At 38.7% G+C, this 27,696-nt stretch overlaps 1 protein-coding gene across 13 annotated transcripts in view; it reads left to right on the top strand.

Moving 5' to 3' along the window:
* Positions 1-27,696, top strand: part of PTK2 (protein tyrosine kinase 2) — a 189,336-nt gene that overhangs the window by 140,396 nt on the left and 21,244 nt on the right. For 3 of the 13 annotated variants that reach the window (XM_053976570.1, XM_053976589.1, XM_053976522.1), the window contains 12 exons: positions 2,593-2,676; positions 3,834-3,851; positions 7,530-7,586; positions 8,941-8,961; positions 10,007-10,104; positions 12,815-12,899; positions 15,678-15,778; positions 17,080-17,195; positions 18,027-18,127; positions 19,070-19,159; positions 20,437-20,641; positions 26,720-26,831. In XM_053976570.1, coding sequence (XP_053832545.1) covers positions 2,593-2,676; positions 3,834-3,851; positions 7,530-7,586; positions 8,941-8,961; positions 10,007-10,104; positions 12,815-12,899; positions 15,678-15,778; positions 17,080-17,195; positions 18,027-18,127; positions 19,070-19,159; positions 20,437-20,641; positions 26,720-26,831 — 1,088 coding nt within the window. Of the gene's footprint in view, positions 1-2,592; positions 2,677-3,833; positions 3,852-7,529; positions 7,587-8,940; positions 8,962-10,006; positions 10,105-12,814; positions 12,900-15,677; positions 15,779-17,079; positions 17,196-18,026; positions 18,128-19,069; positions 19,160-19,817; positions 19,839-20,436; positions 20,642-26,144; positions 26,378-26,719; positions 26,832-27,696 lie in introns of those variants that run through there. The other 10 variants (XM_053976598.1, XM_053976529.1, XM_053976608.1 and 7 more) reach the window with 7 other exon arrangements.

Here is a 27,696-nt window from a genome sequence, read left to right as displayed (position 1 = left end):
TCCTTTGTGAGCCTCTCAATGGATTTGAGCAGACACCTCTGCTGTGCAAACAGTAACAGTGTGGTGTGACTGGAGAAAAATTCCATGCAGGTTTCGGGGTTTGTTGTTTATGTAGAAGCATATTTGATGTGCCAACCTCATAGTGCTCATTTGAGTTCAAAAGCTCAAAAATCAATAGGTTTATTCTTTCTACAGGTTTTTGTTTCAGGATTTTTCCTCAGACTGGTTCAAGAATGTACAATGAAATAGAATGGGATATTATCAGGCTCAGCCTTCCAGTATTTCATCTCTGCCCATACAAGGAGCTCCAGTAGTAACTGCCCTGTAAAAAAAGGGCAGTAAAAGCCTGGTCTCTTTCTTTCTAACATAGTTATTGCACAGCAAATTATTTTTTTCCTTATTTTTGCCTTTTTTTTTTTTTTCACAATAATTTTAGTGAATACTGCGTAGAGGAACTAAATAAATAAAGAAGTCCCATGCAGTTTTCAGCAGCATTCTTGAGCACCAGTGATATCCTGGCTGGAAGCTGCTGTGGAGTGCTGGAAATCACAGAATCACAGAATCAGAAATCCTTCTATTCATTTTGTTACGGTATTCTCTAGACTCCTGGGAAAGTGTTAGAACTTCTATTTTTTAAAATTTAAAACCAATTCATTAGAATCAACTTTCTTTTGTAGCTAAACTTGCAGATGTGGTAATTTTAAGACAAAGCATCTTCCATGCAGTGTGGCAGAACAGTTGAACAAACTTCAGACAGCAAATCATAAAGGCAGAGTTTGAAATGCAAGGGCAGAGTTGGACCATCACAGGGCACCAAGGCACGCACATGAATTAAAACCACCTTTACCTTTGCAATGTGTCCTTCATTTGAAATAGGTTTGGTCAGGTTTCAGCAGCTTGTGCCACCCACCTATCAGTGGGAGGGTGAGCAGCATTTCAGCACTTCAGGCTTTCAATTAGCTCTGTAGCCTGAGCAGGCAGGTCAGGAGTTGAAGCATCTCTTCCTTTTTAGATGGCTTGCATTGCCTGCAGTGACTCTATACCTGTTCTTCTGTTTCAGTACAGAGTGTTGGGTTCCCTCATTCTCATGTCAACACCTTTTCAGTAGTTGTTTAAACCAGCTGCAGTATTTTTTCCTTTTCCTTCATAGTGTGTCTGAAGCTTTTCATGACTGTTACCTGAGGTTTGTGCTAGAATGACAGTGCTGAAAATTGTCTGTCATGTGATGTCAGGAAGAGAAGTCCCTTAGGAGTACCAAGGGGGAGTCTTCCCCTTTAAATTGTCTTAAACCAAGACAAATGGAAATACTGATACACTGCCTTAGTCAAGAAGTTTCCCCTCTCCTTGCACCTCTTTTAGTTTTTAGCATTGAATCTGATTAATGTTCTGTCTTTCTCTCTGACATGTGCATTTTCCCACTAGATTAATGATTCCTGTTTGCTCAGTCATGCAGAAGTTTTTATGATGGTAGTTTTTGTCGGTTGTAGAAGTTGCTTTTATTGAAATGTAATTTTCCTTTTCTACCATTCCTGCACTCCTCCCACCACTGACTGGTTCACTGTCCCTGTAGCTGCTGCTGTGGCACTGGGCTTCTCTTTTAACACTGCATCCCCAGCCTGTGTAACATCCAGGTGGCTGGACCTCACTCAGTTTTGGCTGTGAAGAGCTACCAGCCCCAGGATGCAGGTTTTTTATATAACTGGCTTTTTAAACCACTTCTCATATTTCCTTGGGCAGAGGAAAAAGGGGAAAGCAGAGAGGAGCAAACAGGTAACAAGAGAAATAAAAGGAGCAGATACCCTCAGGTGCTCTATGTCATCTTGAGTCCTTCTTTCTCACCTTGTGTGTCTTCTTTGTATTTTTTCCTACTCCAGAATTTCCCTCATCCTGATAAACACTCCTGATAAGCACTTTGCTAAAACATGCAGTGGGGTGACTGGGAAAGGAGGTAGTGAGGGTGCCATGGGCTGTTCACCCAGAGGTCCTTGCAGAGCTGGAATATCCATTGGCAAGGCAGGTCTGCACTGGGAATAAGATTCTGGTGGCAGATTTGAGATCCTAAAATTTATCAATGCTGTATTTCAGGAGACAGGGAAATGATGTTTTCCCTTGTTCTGTGTAACCCTGCTGTGTGAAATACTTCTTCTGTGTTGTTTTAAGGGTTCAGAGAGTCAATACATACGTGTTTAAGTCTGGTGACTGCCACTTTAGCTGGAATATAGCTGTCACAAAAGTCTGACAGAACTTAGATGGCAAACTTGGAAAAGCAGGTTGCACCTCTGGGATAAATGTTCTTTCTGTTGTTAATGAGTGGTGTACATAGCTGGCATAATCTGACTTTTTAATGAGTCCTAGTCTTATTGCTAAAAACTGAAATATGAATTACTGTAGAAAGGAATTTGAAGGAAAGTACCAAAAATGCTTTAGAGTTTCAGAGACATGTGCATTTTTGTTTGGGTATACAGAATTTTAATGTAAACCTTTACTTTTATGTTCGTTCGTTATAGATGTTCTCTTCAGTCTTTTTTTCTTTTATTTCCAAATAATTTGTTTCTTTTTTTTTCTCTTTCCTTTTCTTGCCTCTTTGTAAAGGAGTCAATCACTGTCAGCATAAAGTAAAGAAAGCTAGACGCTTTCTGCCTTTCGTCTTCTGTGCCCATGAGTCGCCGCCCAAGGGTACTGCTCTGCTCTTTGTCTAGGCTGCCTTATTAACCCAAAAGCTGAATATACTAACTCAGTTACTGTTTGTAAACTACTTTAGCCTCAGGTAAACAGAGTTCCAAGAATAATTTCATTATATTTTCCTGCTGTTGAATTGGATTTTCGTGCAGCATCACTGGCTTGCTGGTCCCCGTTTTTATGGGGAATGTGTTTTCTAGCATCATATGCTACAATGACAAACATACTAAATTATCTTACTTATACAGTCATGCAGCCCTTGTCTGCCATCTTTTTTTTTTTTGTAAATATATTTTGACTTCATTCTTGGACCCCTGATACAGCATGCTTATAGATGAAACAGAATAGCAACAATAAGCATCAGCTGAGATCACTTTGAATTAAACACGGACTACAGCGATGCTTTTGGCTGCATACTGGTCCAGCACTGATCTAGACCAGTTTGGCTTTATTAGGGGTGAGAAGAATTTCCTGTTATCTATAAAAATTGTCTAAAATATTTGCCTTAGCTTGTGCTGTGGGGTTTGGTGCAGTAGGGCTGCTGCAGTACATGTGGAATCTGGTGTTTGTTTGAAATCTTCCCTGTAGAGTTGCTCTCTTTGCCATTCGTTTAAATTTCAGCCTTGTACAAGTGCACAATGCTCTGTGTCATTAAAACTTAGATGGTTCCATTTCTCACTCATGTCTTGGTGATAGCTCAGGAGTGCATTCCTTCTGGAAGGGTCAACACCAACTCTGCTTATCCAAAGTCCTCAGTGTATGTGCAGAGTCAAGTTGAGCTGACTCATCTGGCTGTAGGAGAACTGCTTTAAAGTATTGAATAAACCCAGAAATTGACTATTTTTAACAATGCATTAAAAGAACTAGTTCCAGTTCCAAATTTAATTTTTGTGTACCTTTGTGTCTGAAAGTCATTAACTCTGTTTCATCATAAAAGCTTCTTAGAGCATATCTCTGTCCCTTGGGTTTTAGGTGAGAAGTCTTAAATTCTGCTGCTTTTCTGGTTTCTCTTGAGTCAGGTATATAAGATAACTACAGTCTGAATACTTTTGGATTACTCATGAATTTAATAGTATATTTTCCCCTCCCCCTTCTCTGTCCCCTCTCTCTCCCCCTCTTTTTTCTCTCTCCTTGCATGCCACCTGGATCTGCAGATGAAATTAGTGGGGACGGTAATATGTTTTCTAGTCTGTGTGTTACTAACGTGCAATATGCAACTCTTATCTCCATATACCACTTAATGCACATTTCAGTAATACATTTTATACAGCTTTTAGTGTTAAAAAGTGGTCTGCTTTGGGTATTAGCTGATAAATACTGTACTTTACAGGCTGTGCAACTAATGCTTTCTGCTAAACTGGAATTGGAAAAGGAAAAATTCTATTTCAAACACACAGGGATGTGGTGGTGCATGTGTTTGCAATGAGGCTTGTGGCATGATGCAGAGAAGGTTTAGAGGTTTGCAAGTGTCCAGTTTGATTGAAATGGTTACATCATCATTAATTTGGTCAGTGGGTGAGATCAGTGGATGTAAGACCTGAGAAATGAGTCTACTGAGTAATGCTTTAAAGGCATCAAAGTGCTCCTTGCATTAAAAGAAGCTGTACAAGATAGATTAATGCAGATTGAATACATGAATATTAACCAGGTTTCAGCTATTCAAACTAATAATTTTAAAGATATATTTTAATATTTGGGGTTTCCTTTTAAAGACTTTGAAACTTACTATAAAATATTTAACTTCTGCGGCCTTTAAAAGTCTTTTTTCTTCTGAAAAGAAGTTGTAGTTTGGTTTTTTAAAAGATTTTTGACTATTTTTCTAAAGGATTCCATCTGATGTTGAGAAAGAATCAAACTGCTGCTACTGATAGTGTGTGTACCTTTATTCTTCTAAGTAGGAGGCACTAAAAGGACATAAAAGCAATATGCAAACGAGGGTGATAAGAGGAAATAGAGATCACGTCTTGCAACCTTCCTTTCAGTAAAATGTGAAGGGGGGGGTGTATTAACTTTTCATCTCCTTTCCTTCAGATATAAGCTAAAGATAATACCACACAATTTTCTTCCTTTTTTTAAACATCAAAAGGACATTTTTTTCTGCCATAAATTTAAAAATTATATTTCAGAGACTACCCCTACCTAACTTTTTATTGGAACTTACCTTCTTTTATAAATTACAAGCTCTTATAAATGGGAAAAATTATGAAAAAGGGAAGTTCAAACATGTGCCTAAGGTCATAGATTAGCTATTATGGGTTTAATACCCTGGGGTGTTTCTCCCTACATTTAATGAATGCATTCAGATTTAGTAAAGCTCAGATTGGCTCATTCATGCATGTGACCACCACTACCTTTTCCTGAAAGCAACTTGTTAATTTTGCCATCTCCAAGAACCATAACAAGTGATGGCGCTGGGTTTAAAAAGTGCAGGAGGGCAGCATGATGAGCTCTCTTATTAAATCTGAGTTTTTCTAGACTTACCAAGGACATCTGGAATTGCTGAATGTGTTCAGCTCTAGAGAGTGCTGTAACACATCCTCCTTTGTGGAGCAGCCTGGAGAACCTGCCCAGCTCAGATTTGCTTTAGGCTCCGTGGAGGTTCTGGAATATCCCTTAGCAGACGCAGTTCTGGCAGATTTGGTAACAATTTGTGATTAATACCGGGCCCAAGCTCCTCTGTGAGAGGTCAGTTCTCTTTGTTCCAGACCACTTCAAGCCCATCACTGTTGATGCCTGGACTGAATTTTTCTCTTAATTCCCAGAAACAATGCCAGACATAAATAGGAATTATGTTTTATGTACTCCTCTCCAGAGTGTTAAATGTGGAGCAAGAAATATTTGTGTAGTTAATTGTATACATTTAATTTATTTGGATTGATTATGAAGACTTCTGGTTTCATGATGGTTTTGGGCAATGTATCAAAAGCATGTAAAGTGCTCTGTGCTGTTCTGAGAGTGCTTTTAGTATGAATTAACTCATTTATTTAAAATAGAGAGATGAATAAGCCCTGCCATTGATCACTTCTTACAGCAGTATTCTGTAACCTAGTGTGAAAAGTTTGGGGTCTTTTAAGTGGCATCAGTTTGGTTTCCAGACTTCAAAAATTTTTCTTAGATATGTTTACAATATTTTTCATCCAGTCCATTTTCTAACATAAAGAACTTCCTGATATCTTCAACAAAATCCTATCACAATATTGGAGGGAAACAGAGTGATTTGTCTCCATCATGTTGGGGATTTTTTTTAAAAGCTTTTTTTTTAATGAAACTGAGGGTTATTTTTACAAAAACAGTAGTTTATAATGTAGGGAAGAAAATAAAATACCAAGAAAGATATAAGTGCTTCTGGAGTATTCTGCCTGTTCAGAATTGTGCACTGTCTTTATAATTTATTGCATTTTCATTAGGTGACTGTGTTTTGCTATGTCCCACATAGAAATTGCCTAGCAAAATTTAAAATTACATGGAATTTCCCAATTCTGCTGTTATCTGGCATATTCCTACAGGAGTTCAAAGGAAAAAAACAGCTTTAATTTTATTTAAGTAGTAAGAAACTAGAGTCATAAAATTACACTTACTCCCTGAAGTGTGTTGAACTTCAAAGACTATAGGCAACCTGTAGTTTCCTAATTGTTGAATATTCAGTTTGCCTGAAAACTGAGCTGTTGCTTGTCTGTGTGTGTAATATTGATGGGCCTTGCTCTGGTTTCAGGGCTGGGTTCAGCTGAGGGACCATCCCATCCTTCTTCCCACTCACTGTGGCTTTGTCCCAGTTCAAGCCATGGCTCTGGAAATGATGCCAGGGAGCTGTAGGGATGTATCCATGTGCTCCAGGGCAGATGGGGGAAAAGAGGGAGGAAATCATGACTTCCAGAGGCTTTCCAGTGTGTGATGATCTGAAATCAACCACAAAAACTGCACAATGGGTTTGTGCAGTTGGGAAATTACTCAGTTTTGAAAACCTGTCTTTGTGTTTAAAGTTGGTGAGTAGAATTTTACAGCCTTGAAGTAAAAAATGAACCCACTATTGTGGACTGGCTTTAAAACCCCTGGAGGAGTTGATCTAACCTTTAGGAAATGACCTGCACACTCTGGAAGTTCTTTAGGGCAAGGAAAGAACCTTCTGATATGGCTTGACACCATTTAAACCACTTTGAGAATAGATGATGTAAAAGTTGCAATTTTTGAACAGAGGAAGTGCACTGTCATTTTTCTGAAAATTTTGGGAAGTTGTTTCCAAAACCTGTCCATGAAATCTTGAGTCTTGACAGCAAAACTAATGGTGAATTTCCACTAAACAAGGAAAATTGTAAGAAAAATGGGGAAGAGAGTGTGACTTAAAAAGGTCTTTGTGCTCTAGAAGATTCTGTGGTAAATAACTCAGCTGGCCACACTGACAGTAGGGGGAAGCTGCCCTGGAACATCATTGGTGTCTTCTGCCTGTTTGACATAAAAAACAGCAAACTGTTATTCACACTTTATTAAAGGTAAAGCAATTTCACTCATTCATAATTTTTATTCTTTACTGCAATGGAATTTGCTGTTAAAAAGATTTTAAATCAACAGTTTAGATGGGTTCCAATTGCAAAACTTGAACTTTTTTGAGTACAAACAAATCTTCCTTTTCTTCTTTGTTGAGTGCATCTATGTGATGTAATGCGGTTGGCACTGAGGTCATTAACATATCATGAATTATGCATGAGCAAGTTTTAGTCATGCTGTATTAAATGTGACCCAGCAATGCTGAGCTTGGGGCTTGGGACATACCAGCCGTGGTACATTAGAGTTGTTGTTCTGGAGAATTGTTTTCATCTGCTTTTCCCGAAATTCTTCAATTCCTCCCTTTGCAGAGACTGATGACTATGCAGAGATTATAGATGAAGAAGACACTTACACAATGCCCTCAAGTAAGTGCCATGGTTTATCTGGGAACTTTCCTATCCATAAGCTTCCTTCATTTAGCAGGGACTGAACTGTTTCAGCCTTATTTAATAAATGTGCAAAGAAAATGTTCTGCTTTCCTGCTATCTGAGATTTTACAATGGAATTCTTTTTTTTTTTTTAGTCTCAAAATGTGGATTTTTTTTTTTTTTTTGATTGTGATGCTGAATGAAACACTTAAAGATTGGATAAGATCTCTGTGATGAGAGCAAACAATGTGGCATCTCTGTGGATTGCTGTCTGACTGTATCTCACCTTGCTCTGTGACAGATGTGGTGCTCTCCAGTTCCACGAGAAAGGAACACTCAACTGTACCACATGCAATTTTGTTAAAGATGAAAGACTCCAAGAACAAAAATAGAAATTCAAAGTTCTGCTGAGTCTTCATCTTTGAAGTAAAAACAGTGGTGCTGTAGCCACCACAAGGATTTTGTGTTACAGCCTGTTTGAATTATGATACAGTCCTAAACTGTCAAGGCCAACTCATTGAACATGAAAGTCGAATATTCTGATTTTAAAAGCTGCATCTGGGAAATTCCAGTTGCATTTGGGCAACCAAGGATTTCTCTGGAAGCAGACAGTCCATTGGTGCAGAATCCTGCCAAAAACATCAGGTTTGGTCAGTGTGAGAGGGGAGGATGGTGCTGAGCTGGGGCCACATTCTGCTGAAGGACCATGAACTTGTGTAGATTTCTGAGCTCACCACGGGGCAGAATGTTTCATGATCACTTCAGTATTCACAGCATTGTTTCCACGGCTGTGGAAAACCTTTGAAAAGCAAGAATATATGTTTTACAAAACATATATATGTATTTGAACATCAGTATTTGAAAAGCAAGAATATATGTTTTCCAGAAATAAACTGAGCATTTTTAATGTCTTGCAGTTAAGTGACTACATACTCTATTAACATAGTTTCAGGATCAAATTATATCCTTTACTTTTGTTAACAGATTAATTTTGTATAATTTATTCCCCCTCCCCCCCACACCTTTTTATTTAAATTCTCATGGAAGTAATTACTTGTGGGCCCAGCCCTGGATGTGCTGAACACTTGAATATGGCTTCAATGCAAAACCCATGAGATGGGCTGTGGAGAGAAATTCATTAAGTGCTTTGCTGGATTGAAGGGGACTCAAGTGTTCAGCTCCCAAAGGACTGAGTCAGTAAAGATCACAAGAATGGGCCTGTGACTTCTGCTAATGTAAACTTTAAATTGCATCAATATATATTTTTTTTTAATGTTGAAAAATGTTTGTCCTGTTTTGATTTTAAGAAGCTCTAAGTAAGCATTTGATTTTTCTCTTAATTGCACTGCAGAAAGCTATGGAATAGATGAAGGTAACAGGAGACCCCTTTACCCATCCCTGTATGCTTGCAGTTTGGAATGATGTGGAATTTTAAAGCTTACTATTCACTTTCATTTAATAAACATTATTTATTTATAGTTAAACCGGTTAGCTTTGGGATTTTAAAGAGGAAAATGCACTACTTAAAATAAGAGATGAAAAAGGCATTTATCACCTTGTTAGCCAGCTCTACATGACATTACTTCTTTAGTGTTAATGATGTCAAAGTCAAGGTTATGAAGTTCTAAGCTGGTTGGTTATAATTTTTTCTCTGAATAATATAAGTAGAGGTGAAAACATATACTGTGCATGCTTTTCTGCTATTCCTGAAATACTTTTCCATGTCTGCTAGAAATTAAATTGCAAATGAAATCATTCAATTGCAATTGATTACATGTTTTGCTGAAGTGCTGAGCCATTTTTATCAGTAATATTCTCAGCCTGTTAAACTGTGACATTAACAAAATTGCATAAGGCCACCAAACATCTCAATTTTATTCAGTTACACACTGGCAGAGGTGTAGTGCACTCAAAAATTCACTTTCATTTTGTCTTTATTTGCCATCCTCTTGTTCCTGTATTTTTTTCTTGCAGTTACCTCTTTAAAAGTTCTCTGGGCTTTTTTGATGGTTCCAAAATCTAAAACTGCACATGGTGGAGTCCTCTTAAACAGCCAAAGGGATGTGTGCTGACTTTAACATCATTGGTGTTGCCTTAAAATGTTTGTGCGCTTTGTCTTTCACCAGCTGTAATTTAAAAGGATTTAATTACATTTATTGCACTAAAATAAGTGCATTGTAATTCATTTAACAACCTCACAGTTCTTTTCCTGTTGCTTTGGTTCAAACTTTTGAGAGGTTTGAGAGGTCTCCACTGTGTGTGTGCAGCATCTCTATAGGTTGGTGTGCAGCAAATGTTAATCTTAGTTTTTCATATGTGAGACATTTGAGTGACTTACTTTGAGTTTTGTGTCTTGTGGATTATTTCCTTGCCCTTCAGCAGAAACTTAATATTTCAAGTACGTTATATTCTTGTAGCCAGAGATTATGAAATTCAAAGGGAGAGGATTGAGCTGGGGCGCTGCATTGGGGAAGGACAGTTTGGAGATGTGCACCAAGGAGTTTACATGAGCCCGGTAAGCCTCACTTCTCAAACAAAAATGAACAACAAAACTTTGCTAGGTAAAAAAAAAAATAAGAGTATTCCTTAGAGGTCTTGGTCTGAGTCTTCCAGAACAAATAAAAATTTGGTCCAGTGGCAATTTTGCTGTCTGTCTCACAACAAAGCCTACTAAAGTTCCTATGTTTTCCTGAAATAAAATACAAAATACTTGGATACTGATCCAGCAAAATGCCAATGCACAAGAATCACCTCAGTGGAACAAGGGAGGTTGGCAGGACTTGTGTAATTTAAGATGATGCTCGTGAGTTTTTCTAGAAAGACTAAGATTTCAGTTTAAATAGATCAAAAAAAGAGAAAGCAAGAGAAAGCTGCAAAAAATGGTTAATTTCAACAAAGGCCCCTAATAAAATAAATATTTCATATTAGAAGAAATTGTTGGAATTTTTTATAGATTATACAAGAATTCTTGTGGACAATAATCTTGTTCTAACTTCAGAAACAGCTGGTTAGGGTCCTGGGCTTGATGGCTTAAATAATCTTCAGTGCAATATTTAAGTAAATAAGGATAAATGTTCTGTTTCAGGCAAGTTTGAAGTCTGGTCTGATAGCCTTATTTAGAAAGCACATCTCATGTACTTCAAATTGAAAGAGATTCTTATTTTTCATTTAATTCTGTTCAAATTAACAGGAGTACCAAGGAGTAATGCTTCACTCACTTGGGGCATGGTGGATAAGTCTAGAGCTCTGTAAAACGAATTAAAGACCCTTTTCTTATGGGCTGTTGTTTTGAAAATGTTAGCTGTCTCCATTCTTTTTTGAGCATTGGAAAATGGATTTTACTCAGGCATTCTTCGTTAAGATTTTTAAACAACCACCTGTGGATTTATTTTATTAATAAGAATGTACTTCATTTAAGACACTGGGATATGTGAAGGTGAAACAGAACAGTGATGCCATTAAATTTTAGTGTTCTGGTCACAGAGTGTAACTTACACTCTGGGAGGAAATCTTAAAATCAATGTAAGATTAGTTCTAATATCATGGTAGTGTACCCTTTTATATGTTCAGCTTGAGTGCAAAAATATAGGGGATATTCCTTGCCTTTTGCTCTGCTAGCTCAAAGCTGAATCTCAAAAATTCCATTTGTCCCTGTTCATTGCACTTGCAAAGTCCTGATTCAGCATCCACCTCTCCAGGTATTCCTGAAGGGTCACAGCCAGGCTCAAGTGTAGGGTACTGAATGGAAAATGGGTTTATAGATGTAGCATCCTATTGCTCAGCTGTAACAATCCCAGGAAGATTGTCTTTAAAGGCTGACTAACTGTGGAATTAATCCCAAAGTGTCATTTTAAAAACCATTTCCTGCTCAGTACAGAAAATGTGTCCAGTCTAGTACATTCTCACTGGTTTGTCTCCGTATACAAAACCAAAAGATCAACAAAACCCCAGTATCAGGCCTTTTCCAACATTTATTTCCAACCAATTGCTGGTTGCAGACACTGAGATTCTTCCCTTTGGTGCTCCTGTTGGTTAAAGGATATTTCAAAAACTTGATGTTTAACACCGGGAGAGGGATGGGTCTGGCAGGCATCCAGAGGTCTCATCCCCAGGCTGATTATTCAATCCTGGTTTCATAAGGGAATAAAATCATGATTTACCATCAGCCTTTTCAGTTAGTTTATGGGCATTTGATGTTTGAGAAAAGGATTAGATCAATATTTTCCTGCAAAGTCAACTTGAAGATCTCTTTTGTGAGCAACTTTGAAAATAAGACACTTCATCCTGCAAAATATAATTACTATTCTAATTCTGGTAATTTTTGTCTGTAAATAGATTTAAAATAGACCAAGCATGAGCAGAGATGGAACATAATTCTGAATCTTCATTTCCTACTGGCCTTAAAAATTGGATGAGGGTATTCATCACTGCTGTAGTATTTTGAGGAAAGGTTCATGTGTAAATTGCCCATTAAACAATGGACAATTCCCAGTTTCCCACTTGGAAGGAGGACATACAGGTCCTTGAACAAGCCCATTCCTAATGTAGAAGCTTAGTTTTAAAACACTTCAGCTGCTCTCAACCCATCAAGAACTTCTCATTTTCAGGTATTCAGAGGATGAGAAATCAGATGGGAAAGTCCATTTGATTTTAAATACATCTGATTCTGCTGAACCTGGTTTTAAAGCCTTGATCCAGCTGACTGTGAAGATAATATGTAAAAATCTTTGTTTTACTTTCCCTTGTAGTTTGAGTTCAAAATTACAGCCAGTCTTTCCTCTGAAAGAGCTACAAAAAGTCCTTAATTTGGCTTTCTGGGTTGCTTGCTTGTATAAGCTAAGTGTGGTTTTTAGGCACATATCTCTTTCTTTCCTCTATTTTTGCTAAATATTGTCAGGAGTTTACTGTCCTCAATAACACAAAAAGTTTACAGTATTATTCAGTTAAGCTTACCATCTTTTGTCATAATTTTTCCACAATTTAACATGATTTAAAACAGATTAAGTATTTCCAAGACACATTAGATATAAAAGCTGTATGCAAGGTGTCTTGATTATCATGGTATTTTAACACTGAAGCTTTCCACATGTAATTTCTCAACTAAAGGCATTTTATCTAATAGTAATTTTTTTCCAAAGTAGTTTTGCCAGAATTCTAAGGGCCAGCTTTTGGTGGGCAGTTTTTGGTGGTTTGTATTTCAGCTATTCCTCAATAATGTTTTTCAGGAAAATCCAGCTATGGCTGTTGCAATCAAAACGTGTAAAAACTGCACTTCGGACAGTGTTAGAGAAAAATTCTTACAAGAAGCCTGTGAGTATTAAGCAACTTCTTTTGGAATCATTTCTGTAACTTCGCCTTGCAAAGACTGTGGCCACCTGTGCCAGAAAATTCTTACAGTGCTGTAAATATTTTATTAATATATAGCCTGATGTTTTCCCCTCCTACAACACGTGCTGGGGGACTGCTCTACATCTTTGCATTGCCCACGTCTGTGATTGGATGTGGGCACTTTGATTTTCCAAATTGAGTGGTGATGTCTGATTCTTGTAGGTCTTTAGAATCAGTTTTGGAACATTAGATCTGATCTTCTAATTCCTTCTCTTTCCTTAATGAATTTAAAACCACAGCACTTTCTCCAGTTTATTGCTTTGGAAGGTCAGGTAGTTGTCCTTGCTAGACATGTTATGTCTAAGAGAGATCTGCTTTGAAAATTCAGAATTAAAATCTATGCTAGAATAGGCCATTTTTCTAAATAATTGCCCACAAATGTTGCATTCCCCAGGCAGCACATTTCATGAGTGGAGGAAGGCTTTTTGTTGGGGTGAATAGGAACAGAAACTTCTTAAAGAATATAAAAGTTACTGATTCCTCTATTGTTTGGTTTTGCAAGCAAATTAAGATATGTCACTTAAGTTTTAATTTTTGCCTATTATTCCCTGCTGTTTTGTACCTCTAAATGTTGTAAAGGTATTGTATTTTATCAGTAAAGTAATTGGTTGTGGTCAGATGTCACAGTATATTTTATTCACCCTTCCTTTATTCAAGGAGTTTTTTCAGCTTGTTCAGAAGACCTGTGTTAATAGCTAATGGAGTCTCATTTTTGGATGTCAGATTTTTTGTAAATTACTGTAACTTTTTCCATTGCATTTCTATCTGTTGGAACAGTAAATACCATTGTTTACAGTAATAACTCAGCAGTCACAAGGTAGGCTGCCGTCTCCTGGCAATATAGAAAATAATTGCTCATTGAATGCTCCTTATTATGCTTCAAGTTTGACAGATAAGGAAATGCTGCTGTAGTCGACACATAAATAGTACTTTTCAATTTTGATTTAGTAGTTTTGCCATTCCTTCTTCCTCTTTTTCATTCTAATTCCCATCTGTTGCCTTTGTCTTGTGTTCACATTGCAAATTTGCTCAGAACAGTTGCTTACTTCACTGAATTAATACATTTATTTCCTAATATTTTAATATTAGGAATATTAAGATATTTTGAGGTTTGCCTGTGGTGGAGTTTTCAATGCTGAAAAAGATTTAGCAGCTGTCATTGCCTGTATGACATTTCACCATGTTATTTATTCACTTTTATTAATGTTTTAAGCTATGTCAGTGGTAGGGATGTTTGCTTTATTGCATTTTTCCCTGTATTGTTCATAACAGTAACATTTTAAAGAATATATTATCTCCCATGAAGTTTCTTTTCAGGAAGATATGTTACTAAACTATTATAAATTTTGGTCTTATAAACATGATTGTCCAGGGATTTTTGGAGGGTTGCTGTGTATCCATGTGCAGAAGTAGATAATTCAGAGCTCATCAGAATAGAAATGCAAGAGCACCTCCTGGTTTTAGCTTGTGGTTGGTGTAAAGCAGAAGAAAATGGGTTTTATTCTTGCCTAACTTGAGGCAGACTGAAGCAGACTTTGCAGTTTGGTAATTCCTGTGTGTTTCTGCTGGCACTACAAACTGCAAGTGTGGAGGAGATGCTGCTGGAGGGTCAAATGAGGGATGTTTGTCAAGGATACAGAAAAGGTGATTTTGCCATGCATGTGTTGGAAGAGATTCTGCTCCTCTGTGGTGAGACCCCCCTGCAGAGCTGCACCCAGCTCTGGGATCCCCAGCACAGGAGGGACCTGGTGCTGTTGCAGCAAGACCAAGGGCTAGAGCATCTCTGCTCTGAGCCAGGCTGGGAGAGTTGAGGTTGTTCCACCTGCAGAAGGGAAGGCTTTGGGGGGACCTTGGGGCAGCTTCCAGTGCCTAAAGGATGCCTACATGAAAGATGGGGAGGGACTCTTTATCGGGGAAGGCAGGGGGATAGGACCAAGGGTGATGGGTTTACCTGAAAGAGGGCAGGTTAAATTCGATTTTAGGATAAATTCTTTGATGAGGTGGTGAGGGCCTGGCACAGGTTGCCTAGGGAACCTGTGGCTGCCCCATCCTTGGAGGTGTTCTAGACCAGGATAGATGGGGCTTGGGGCCAGCAAGCTGGAAGGTGTCCCTTGAAGGGCAGGGGGATTGGAACTGGTTGGTCTTGATGGTCCCTTCCAACCCAAACCATTCTGAGATTCATATGTCATACTGCATAAAACATACTGTGGCTGTGCTGCCAGGACTGAAATTAACTCCATGGAAAATAAAATGATGTCATGATTAAATAAGATTTTTGTCCATATCATAATCTGGCAAACATGTTTTTTCCAGTAATTGAATTATACAGACTGTTTTTACCTCCTCTTCCAGTAGAAAGGCACAGATTAACTGGTTGTGCACTGGTTTGACAAGTTATTTTATTAACCTAGGTTATGTTCATAACCAGATCCAGAGCTGAGAGGCAGAGCCTGACCTGACTGCCACCTTCCACAGCAGTTTGCATTTTTGTGAGTTTAGAACAACAAGCACAGCTCAAGCAATCAGTGTTTCTATCTGCCTTCAGCACATAGAATGACCAGAAATAACTGCTTGCAACAGTTGAAGTCCTGTAGTTATCTTCTCTGCTCATGGGCTAAATGCTTAACCAACAGGTTTTTTTTTTTATTATTTTTGAAAAAGGTTTTATGTAATGCACTGAATTCTTTGATTTCCTTTCAGTAACAATGCGTCAGTTTGATCACCCTCACATTGTGAAGCTCATTGGGGTTATTACAGAAAACCCAGTCTGGATAATCATGGAGCTCTGTACACTTGGAGAGGTATGAGAAATCCTCGTGCAGCTCTGGTCTCCTCTCTTTTAGCTCACAGAAAAGCCTGAAAAAACACTTCACAATAGTAACACATGCTATCAAGCATGATATCATACTCATTTGCAGAGTTATGGACTCAGAAACAGGAGTGGCAGCTTTTGACCTTCTCCACCAGGGGAACTGCATCACCTCATTCCAGAGTGATTTAGTCAGAGTTTTCAGAGCACTCAATTGCAGTTCCAGAGTGAGAGCATGTCCTCTGTCAAGATGATGATAATGTGATAATCAGTTAAACAGCATTTGCAAACATACCTTCCAGAAGTAAACTGTACATCTTTCATTCTTCCTGAGTAATGCTGCATTTTCCCTTGAAATACTGAATTTCTTATGCTTGTTCTTTTTCTGTAGAATATCTGCAGCAGGGGCCCTAGATAAGATGACTTCCCTCATTATTATGTTTTTTGGATGAATTCTTTAAAGAAAACTAGATCTCACTTTTTATAATCAGTTAGTTTTCTTTGAGCCACGTTTCTGAAAATGTGAGCTGCAGTGATATTTCTATACAACATTATATGACTGTCATTGCAATTATCAAACTGCAGTACATTTTCCAAAATAAATAGGAGGGATGGATAGAAAAACCTGTAGTGGAGAAGTAATTTTCTGTCAATAGGTTTTCTTTCCAGGAATCCAGCACAAATCACTTTTCAAAGCCTTGTTTTGATCTATAAAGACGCTCTAGTGCCACCTTCCAGTAGGTTCTGCCTGCCTTATACTGGGAATAGAGCTGACAAATATTCTGCACTGAGATTGGCCACTCTGAGCTAAATACAGCTGTTTTAGCACATGTAGGTTAAAACTAATTATTAAAATTAATGCTTCTAAAACAATACTGATCAAGCTATGTTTGGGTTGCCAGGTCCTGTTCAGTTCTGAAGTGATTTAGGCCATGAATAGAGGCTGCTCTCAAGGATAGAAAAAACCAAAATGTCCAAGAGTGCTTCACTCTGGAACAGCAACAGGAGATGCTATTCAAAAGGACACTGAAAGGAATGCACAAAATTACTTTTTTTTTTTTTTTATTATTTTTTTAGTTTAACAGTTTTCATGTAGAAAAACTCCTTGAATTCTAAGGCAGAGTCACAATTCTTCATGGGAAGTGCTTTTCTTTTCCTCATCCAACCTTTAAGGCGAGGAAGTCATGCCCACTGATACTCATGTAAACTTCACAATTTGAAATAATGCCTTTTTTAGCTTTGTTATTTTCTTGTCCTAATTTCTTTCTCTTTTCTCCTCCTTGGTGTAAAAAGCTGAGGTCGTTTCTGCAAGTAAGGAAGTACAGCTTGGACCTGGCCTCTCTGATACTCTATGCTTACCAGCTTAGCACAGCTCTTGCCTACTTAGAGAGCAAAAGATTTGTACATAGGTAAGTTTTCATACATATTTATCTGTACCTGTCTACTTCTATATGTCACTGCTCTTAAAATTTTCGGGAGTGTCATTTTTGCAGAGGTTTCCACTAAAATTACACCCTTTTCAAGGGTGACACCTGCTGGTTCACGCCTGGATTGACTTGGAGCTGGTGCCACATTTCATTCGGAATCATTTTCAGTTGTTGCTTTGTGGTTACAGTATTTTTTCAAGCTGTGAGTCAACTGTAATCATTCAAATATAGAAAAGCAAAACAAGGGCAGATGGCTTCTTAAGTAAAGAGGAGGGGAAATAAAATATTTATAAAATACAAGTACTTGCTTAACCAGAAAATGAACCTAAACTTCGTTCACGGTGTGTTTTGCCTTTTACTCCCTTGAATGTGAACATGAGTTTCTAGTGAGAAGAGACTGGCTTCAACCTCTTATTGTGTGCAACTAAGAGTTCACAAAACTCCACTTATGAAGTATAATTCATTTTAAACTTAAGCAATTCACTTGTGTTTAAATACTGACTATATAATTCTGTATATGTGTTGTGGTAATGTATAAGCAAACACTTGCATATAAAGTAATAGCTATGCATAGATACATAGATATTTATGTTAAAACATGTAAATAACAAAGGGGGAGAAAAGGAGGCTCAGGAGAGATCTTGTTCTCTGCAATGAGAACTTGAGCTCCTTATTAGAAAACCTCCTATGGGACTGCAATCCTAAACCAGTTCCTTACCTTTGCAGGGCAGGAGATAAATTTTCTTCAGGTGATGATACTTCACCACTTCATGTTTTAAAGTTACTAGAAATACTGTTTCTTCTGTTTGGCAGGGATATTGCTGCTAGAAATGTGCTGGTATCTACCACTGACTGTGTAAAATTGGGTGACTTCGGTTTATCCCGATACATGGAAGACAGTACCTACTACAAAGGTGAGGTGACCTCTGGATCCCCCTTGCAGGCCACTGAAAACACAATTGCTTCTCACATTGTTGAGGAATTAACCAGATTTCCTTGGTTTAACTGGTGCATTTGTATAAAAAGGCAAGTTATTCAACACTTAATTAATGGCAGTAAATTCCTATGTGTGCTTAAGAAGAAGGATCCCAAGGTGTGATTTAAGGTGCAAAAAGTAGCAAATTCACGTTTATGTACAGATGAATGCTGAGTTTGTGCTGTCATTGTATGCTGCATGCTTCAGATGCCATTGGACATGGGAGATTCAGTACAAAATCTCCTTTGAAGCCTGCTTTTGCCCCATTTTGGATGGAATACTGAGCTTTGGTGTCTCCAGCAGCTGAGAGATGTCCTGCAGTGCCTGATAGATGGGAAATGGGAAATGCATCAGGAAAATAAAGATTGCATGTTGGGTACCAAACAGTAGCATTCCAAAGCTGGTGTATATTATTAAACCATGACTACATAAATCTCATCTTTATTATTTTTCTGGTTTCATGTATTTTAAATTATCCATTATCTGTTCTCTTACACTCTGTTGTGTTTCCTCATTTTATTTGTCTCACTTTGCTGAGCTACATTTTATCTTTTTAATTGCTGAGAGGGGAAATAATTTTGACATGAACATTTCTTGGTGTGTTTTGGGATTTCTTATTGGGGTCTTTAAGGCAGATTTGGGGGGATTATTATTATTATTATTATTATTATTATTATTATTATTATTATTATTATTATTATTATTATTATTAGTTTTGTCGGTTCATTTTCCATTTAATGTAAAGCCAAACAGCTTATATATAGATATTTGAAGTACTTCACTGGAGATTGGTTTTGCCTATGAATTATTCACTGGGAACAGAATATTTTTGAGCTCTGTAGTGGGAATAACAGCCTCGTCTCTCTTGCCTTCCCTGTAGCTTCCAAAGGAAAATTGCCCATCAAATGGATGGCTCCAGAGTCCATCAATTTCCGACGGTTTACCTCAGCTAGCGATGTGTGGATGTTTGGTAAGTGACAGCCAAGTGAGGAGGTTTTTTTGTGTCCTCTTGGACAAGTCAAGTGTTGATTTTGACTGCTATAAATGATTAATTTCCAAATATTTGCCACAGTTTTTACTGTGCATTCTGAAAATCCAGTTTCTTCCAGCGTGTTTTCCACCTCTGTATTTTTCTTTCCTTTTCCTGCTCAATAAGCCTGAATTTTCATGGGCCTTTTTACCTCTAGTAAGAAGCTGACAGAAATGAAGGTGCAAGGAAATTAGTTCATAGTTATGACAGAGATTATTTTTGTCTCTTGGTTTTAGTTTGGGTTTTTTATGCTATACAATTATTATTTGCTTTTTCTCTGTTATATTTTGACTTTTTCTTTATGTTGATATACATTTCCTTGCTTAATGTGCAATCATCCTATGAGATACCCAATTTCCAGATCCTTAATTCTAGATTCCCACTTAACTTGTCTTTTATAGCTGCTGGCCTCCTACAAAATACAACCAGAAGCTCATTAAATATAAGGGTAAATGGACATATCCTGAAACATCGGTCTTTTTTCCCAAATATTCAACATTTTTTATGAATCTGATGTCCTGTGCTCCAACTGGTGCTGACTGCTTGCCTATACAGACAGAACACAAACTGTGTTAGGGAACAAAAGTGATGAGACTTGAAATAAGAACAGGACAGTCAAGTAAGAGTTCATCTTCTTTACAATTCAAAATTTGAATGTTTTTAAATGAAGGGTTTATAATAGTTTGAAGAAAACTCTAGTACTGTCAGAGTTAGAAAAATGAAGCCTATGGAACATTTTGGCCAATTCTAAAGTGACAGACCACATTCTTCTAATGCAGTTTCAATAGAAACTGGTTTATTACACATTTTTAGCACAAAAAAATGTGGATCAATGCCAACCCTAAAAACCCTCAAAGTGAAAATGCACTCTACATGTTGGAACAAGCCAGTTGGAAGAAGGAGTCAGAGGGAAAAGCAAACACGTTCTACCTCACAAGAGAGGAGTTTTGAATATGAGCAAGCAGTGGTTTAGGTCAGGTAAAAGACTCTGTGAGCCAGCTGTGGGTCACTCTGTCTCATCAGTAGGTGAGGCTGGTGCTGTGTCTGTGATCCTGCTGCAGTCACTCCTCTGCTGCCGGTAAGTCCAAACCAAGTCCCTGGTTATACATTTTGGAAGAAATTGCATTATTAGTACAAAACTGGGGTTTGTTTCTCTGTTGACAGCTCTCATTGTTTGCTCAGAGTGAAGAAGATGTGTTTTTGTGTGTGTTCCTCAGGTGTGTGTATGTGGGAGATCCTCATGCACGGGGTAAAGCCCTTCCAGGGAGTGAAGAACAATGATGTGATTGGGCGGATCGAGAACGGTGAGCGGCTCCCAATGCCTCCAAACTGCCCTCCCACCCTCTACAGCCTTATGACCAAGTGCTGGGCCTACGACCCCAGCAGGAGACCCAGGTTTACTGAACTTAAAGCACAACTCAGGTAGGGTTTGACTTCTGAGAGGTCATTTCCTTTGTTCAGAAATATTTCTTTTTGCTTAATCTTCTGTTACAGTGTTTTGGTTCTGTGGAAAACACGAGGCATGGTGTTTGGAGTTTTTATCTTCAAATGGCCAGGTTGTTGCTGGTGTTTGGGAAAACTGGGCTTTATCTGGTAGAGAAAATGAGATTAGGCAGTAAATTCAAATAACTGGAAATATGAATCACCTCCTTTCTCTCCCAAGAAAAACTCCACGTTTTACTAGCATTTTGTTTATAATTTTAGCTGCAGTCCTTAGGAAAGGAGATTAAAAGAATTTAGAGTGATTATCTAAACAAACATTCTGTGGGCTTTTGGGGTAGAGATGTATCTTAAATAAATGAAGCATCAGGTGAATGCTGTTGGAATTTACTTTCATGACATGTAGCACAGTAGTTGCACAGTCATAACTCTCACAGGGCAATTGCAGAGCCTGCAGTAAATGCAGCATCATAGACAGAAATTCCTTTGCCTTTTGTAAACCAGGATATAAACTACTTTCATGTTTATCTTGGAATGAGTATGAGCACACACCTTGCAGACCAGTCTAAATTCACACCTTAGTTTATTCTGCAGTAATATATTCCAGTATCCCTATCACCATTTCACCAGCCCCAAAGTGGGAGGGATATTTAAGCTTTGAAACATCACTGAGATAATGTGCAAGCACATTTGATATTTGTGACCAAATTGGGTCACAAAAGTTGTGACTTGGATTTCATGACTGCTCAAGATTTATTTTGCATAAGTCAGTACAAGCTTTGAGTAACACTTGGGTTTTGCTCACTGACAATCCACACTGGGAATTCTTGTAATTCATTGTTGAATTCTTTGGTTTTACTTCAAGTTTTGTTTCAAAGTTGTGCTTTGTGGCATGTTTTATTTTCATAGTATTATGTTTTTGCTGTCACTGAATGTTCATGGTTTAAGATAATTCACTGGTGGTTAAAATGAGAGACAATTTGAATGTAATTATGATGCTATCTCAGAGCTGCTGTATGGACAACTGGAAGACCTTGAAGTTTTTTCCTATTTCTTAAAATTTCATGCAGTTCCACCATCTGTTACTCTGGGAATTCCTGTGTAGACTAATAATTTGTAGAACTAAGGAAAGACTTGACCCTTCTCACAGATAACTTCTCATCCTGTTCACTGTGTGGAATTAACAGAAAGGGAGGAATGTCAGGGCTGGGTAGGGATTGCAAGAAAAAAGGTGTGACACAGTTGTGTGATTTGGGTAATAGGTGGAAATTGGCAATTCACTTGCTTTTTGTCTCTTTTTGGTTCTGAAAGTACAGGATGATAATTTGCAGCCAGGTTGTACTGTTAACTTAAAGCTGGTTGGCACAGATGAGAATGAAGCCCTTAAACAAGTGACTGGAAGATGGCTGTGGTGTGTAAACCCAAGCAGGGAGAGTATCTCACCAGGAAGGAAAGAGGATGCGTAAATCCAGAGTGTGCCCAAGAGCCTGGCTCTCCTCAGAACCAGCACTCAGGGTATGCAGCAAGGCAGGGTCTAGTTGGTTACACATCAAAATGTTTCCCAGTGTGCTTGGGTGAGCTCTGGAACAGGTCACCCAGAAAGACTCTGGAATTTCCATGCTGGCACACGTTCAGATTTTGACTGGAAAAGGCTCAGAGCACCTGGCCCTTGCTGTGCAGGGAGCTCAGCTTCACCAGGAGATCAGACTTGAGACCTCCAGGCACCCCTTCCATCTCATTCTGCATGAAAAGTGCACCCAGTGTGGAGGAGTGTTTGCTCCTCTGGTCATGCTGGGAGATTTGAAGCGTTGTTTACAGGGCAACCTCTCTCCTGGGGTCACTGCAACCCTAAAATCCAGTTTTCATTCTGTTCCCACCAAAGCAGGGAACTTTCTGCCACACCAAACTGGTGACCTTTATCTCCCAAATTTAGGATGCATGGTTGTGCTCGGGGCTGCTTTGGGCTGCTCCAGACAGAGCCAGCCTCTCACTGGAAAAGTTGCCAATTCCCTGATGATGAGGCAGTCTCAGGCAGCTAGGGAGGATTTGGTTTCAGAACTCAAATTCCCATGAACTTGCAAAAACAAGCTATTTCCCTGGTGGCCTTTCCCTGTGGTGTTGCTGCTGCTCGTTCTGGATGCTGTCCAGAGCAGTCTTTTCAAGCTGAGAGCAGACTGGATGCTTGCTTGGAGCCAGATACAGCACTGCAGCATTCATTCCTCTCTGGTTTAATGAAAAAAAAAAAAAAACTCCATGGCTTTGGGAAAAATCTTCTGCATCTGGAATAGCATTGATGGGAGCATAAGCATTTCATGTGCTCTCTGTTATTTGGTGCTTTTCCCGTTTCATAGTAACAGCTGCTTTACCCAAATTTACAGCTGATTGTGCAAGGCAAAGGTGCTGATTTCTGCACAATTTATGCACTGCTATTTGTTGCTCCATATGAATTTAAGTACTGTTATTAGGGTAGTAATTTTATAGCATTTGATCTGTCTGAAGTGGATGTGGTTGAGTCAGTCTTCCCAGCAGACACAGAAACAAATGGGTGGATTGTGGATTTCCAAATGTAATTTATCCTCGCATTCCAAGTCCCTTTTTCATGTGGTGGAGAAGGGTTAAAAGTCAGATTAGGTCAGGGCAGTGAGGTGCTACCCTGCTACTCCTGCAATTCTGTCTTGGTCAGAATTAGAATATAGGATTTTTTTAAATTGAGAAGTGTGTGTTGCCTTGCTGGTTTTGTGTAGAAGAGATGTTTTTGTCTTGCAGTACATGGTAAATAATATAAAAGGATTTTAAGTTTAAACTTTCAAATTAATGTCATTTCATGACATTTTTCATTGTGTCTTGGAACGAATTTTGTTTAAAGTACCTTTCATGAACCCGCTCTGCTACGAATAGCAAAACAAGGAGCAGTTGTGTCATTGCAGAGGTGAGAGTGTCACTGTGGCTCTTTGTTGGTCACAGGTTTTACAGAATGCTTTGCCCCACTGGCATCCTGGGGCTGCAGATCACATTGAAACAGCTCTAAAAAGAATGGGGGGGTGGGGAAAGAGACAGATACTATACTTTTAAAGTCTGGTTTTATGACAATAGTGAGGTAATTAACTGATGAGAGCTGGACTTGAGCCTTTTTGTCACTGCATTTGATGTAGATCCTGAAACTTTCCTTGTAAATGAAAATTAGTACGGGTGAGGGCAGTTTGAGTCTTCTTTTATGGTATTTTTACAAAAAAAAGACTGTAACACATACTTCAAATACATGATGGAGGCTGCAAAATGCTTTGCTATTCTTCTGTTCTTTGCCTGTGACCATTAAGAATAGTCCATAATCCATATAAAAATGCTTTCATTTTAGAACAGTATGTGCAAGTATGTTCCCCTGCATTCAACTTCGTATTTCTGGTGGCAGAGGGAAAGAAAGAAGCTGCTTTTTGGGTGTCAGCACTTAATGTAGGTTCCCACACCGCTGTAGCAGGAGACACTGGTGCTGCTGTGCCTTTTGGAATATGAGGTTGGAGTTTAGTATTTTAAATGTTCCTACACTGAAGGTCCCCATAAATGTTTCTTTTTTGCTGTTACAGGCCAATTTCAGTAAAAAAGTTCTTTGTAAATAAAGTAAGTTTATCAATTATGCAAACTTTTAATAGTTGAGATTTTTCTTCAGCCTTCACCTCACTAAGAAGTTGAGTTCAATTGGTCTGTGCTACCTCAAGGTTTGCTAGGGATAGAATTCTCTGCTTGCTCCTTTTTGCTGCTAAAAATATGTGCAGTTTGGGAAAATATGCCTAGATCTGACTTCTCCTGACCTTCTGCAAATTCTAATAAACTGTTCAGAGAACTTGAGCAGCTGCACTGAGGAAACGTCAAAAATATCTCTTGGCACACTCTCACTTCATCCACAGACCGGTCTTCCCTTTGTGAAAACAAAGACCTTTCTGTGAGTCATTTCTATTCCTTGTGGCTTTTTAGAGTAGTGCTTCTCTGAGGCATTTCTATTTTATATTCTTGTCAGCAGAATCAAGGGCATCCAAGTACAGATGCTGCTGCAGCCCATCAGCCTCTGGCCAGGCTGCCCTGGGCTGCTGGGAAAGAACCTCCTGATGGCACGGGCAGTGGGAGAGCAAGGAGGATGAACTGCAGTTGTAAGGCAAAAAGCTGAGCCTGTGTTAAGAAAAAGAAGTAATTTCAAAAAAAATTTGTCATTTCTGGTGGTACAAGCTGATGGTGTTGCACACTGGGGCACCACAGATAAAATGGCTTTGATAGCAAAGCAGAGAGAGGTATTGGGGTTTCATTCCTTTTTATGGAAAACCAGGACTGTGCTGTGACAAATTCCACACATGGCCCCAAATTGTCAATAAGCCATCTCTAAATTTAGCCAGCTACTACCAGCCAACTCTATTCTATTCTTTTGCTCAGATTAGGGTAACTGCTGTATCAACAGCTTGGTTAAAAATCTACATTTTATGCATTTCTCATTCAATTTTTTTTTTTTGGTCCTGTTTTGTTATGGGGTTTTTTAATCTTGAGGTCTTGTCTTGAAAGATGATAGTGGCTGCATGTTGGCTGCTTTCTCATGCTGCATAAAAACACGGGATACCTGAAGTGTGAGACAGCTTTAAAGCAGGGCTTTTGTGCCAGTTCTTCATGAGTTCAAGCAGGAAATCTTGCATTTTCCTTATTCTGAAGGAAGAGAGAGGTAAAATAGAAGGATTCTCTCTTCATTCCCTCTGTTGGGCTGTAACTGTGTTTCCATGGTAGTTCTAGCAGGGTGACTTTTGTAAATAACTTGTCTCATTTTGCTTTTGTTCCACATTCTTGTGTTGCTTCAGCAATGATGGATTGAAATTGCAGCAATAGTTATAAACTTGATTTAGCTGCAGTGAGACGAGATGACTTCTCTGCTTTTTAGAAGTGGCATTGTTTGGGGTTTTTTTGGCTGAGTAAGGAAAAGTAAAGTTCTTGTCTCCAGCAGGAATTTATTCTTGAAATAAGCAGTGAAGTTCCACGATGAGAATAGATTGCTGGAGTTGATCTCATCCGCTGAATGAGTAATTCTGGGTGGTTGTTTAGCAGACTGAACAGGAGATTATAAACTCAGAACTAAACTCTGTTTCTGGAAACTCCTGAGTGATAAAGAAGCTGGAGTAGCTCCTCCACAGGATTGTCTTTACCCTGGGGACAGTGATATGGAAATAATCTGCCCTGCTCACATCTCCAGACTGTCCGCGTAGCGTGCGGCTCCAAGGAATTGGCAGCTCCCTCTTTCAAAGCTTCTCTCTGAGTCTTTTTCAAATGGCAAATATCCAACATTAATAAGCCACATAGCAGAGCTGGGAGGAGGCTGGCTGTGGGGGCAGCAGGAGCACGTTCAGCTTCAAACAGGCTTTTTAATAGTCAGAACAGTGGTAAGTAGCAAACTGGTTTTACTACTGTCTTGTACTTTGTGAAAATGTAGCCTTTTGACCTGAATGCTTGAAGCTGAGTGAATACTGTCAGATCTTTCTGTTTTGCTAAATTGCTTTGCTGGATGTGCTCCTGGTTAGGCTAAAACGTAAGAGCTGAAGAAGTATTTTTGACTGCTTTCTTTAAAAAAGGAAAAAAAAATCCCAGTGATCTGAAGCTCTTGAGTTTCAGTAAAGAACATTTTCAGCTTGTTTTGAACCTTTGCAGCAGTTCAGTAGAATATTTTCTTGTGAAGATTAAGCTTTCATGCAAGTAAGTGCTTGATTGATTGTCTTTGAGGACTTCTCTGTGTAATTGCACATAAAAAGAACTATTATGGAAAAAAAAATTGTGTGTGAGATCAACCACAGCTTTCTGAAAATTTGATGCTGTTTTCATTGTTAAAAACACCCTGCTAATCCTACAGAAATATTTCTTCCTGATACTGGTTTTCAGACCCAAAACCAGTGTAAGTAAAATAAGTTTGGCTTTCAGTAATTTTATAGCATTTCAAGTTACTACTGTTTATTAGTCTGAAAAATGCAGGAGCTGTGGGGAGAGGTTTGTTAGTCACTGAAACTGGAGTTTTGCTTGATTGCAATATGTTTTTCTTAGTACAATACTGGAGGAAGAGAAGCTACAGCAAGAAGAACGAATGAGAATGGAATCCAGGCGACAAGTTACGGTGTCCTGGGACTCAGGAGGATCAGATGAAGCTCCTCCCAAGGTAGCTAAGACTGCAAATTACGTGTGTTTAACAAAAAACAAACATAAGCTTTCTTTTTATTCTGTTTATTTCTTCAAAGCCTGCCCTGCTGGGTTGGTTCAAACCACGGCATTTTGGCGAGTTCTGTCCCCATCTGGGAATCTTTGCCTGAAATGACCCAGCTGTGCTTGAACTGTGCTTAGAACTGATCTGTGCTGTGATACTGCTTTAAAGATTTTCTGTTTCTCCTTGAAATTGTAAAAGACACCCATAGCTGCCACGAAACTGTCTCCTGGCTTTTCCTTTTCCTTCTTGCTTGTATCACTCCGGTAAATTGTTGGCTAATGAGCTCTCGGGCCAGCATGAAGTTTATTTATAACACATTAGTGACAGGACAGAAGCCAGCTAATTGCATTTTCCTTCTTCTGGACAGAAAATTAGGGGTTTGTTTCCAAGGAACATACGTGGTTTAGTTTCCACTTCATTTTCATTTCTGTCCTGTTTGGATGTCACTGATGGGTTCTGCAGCTGTGGGAGTCCAACCTCACCAGTTCCCTCTCAGTCTGCTTCCCCTCAGAATTATTTTTGCAAGTTGTTAATTGAAAGTTCGAGCCTGTATTTTGAAGAATTTAATTTTTGTGCAGTCACCACTGTATTGTCTGTGTCCTGATAGCTTGTGGTGAATTCCTGGAGCTCCGTGGTTCTGGAGCTGATGATAATTCCGGGAGTACTCTGTGGCACCTTGTGCTGCACACATTCCCCAGCACTCAGAGAAAGGCAGCTTTTTCTTTTTGGTTGATTTTGGTTTGAGGGAAGAGGGAGGGTTTGTGTGTGTTTGGGGATTTTGGAGTGTTTTTCTCTCCATTTCCAGGTTGTTGCCTGATAG

The sequence above is a fragment of the Vidua macroura genome, chromosome 1 (assembly GCF_024509145.1).
Source record: "Vidua macroura isolate BioBank_ID:100142 chromosome 1, ASM2450914v1, whole genome shotgun sequence".
NCBI lineage: Eukaryota > Metazoa > Chordata > Aves > Passeriformes > Viduidae > Vidua > Vidua macroura.
The sequence above is the reverse complement of the archived record's forward strand: the minus strand, read 5'-3'. Positions and strand labels throughout refer to the sequence as shown.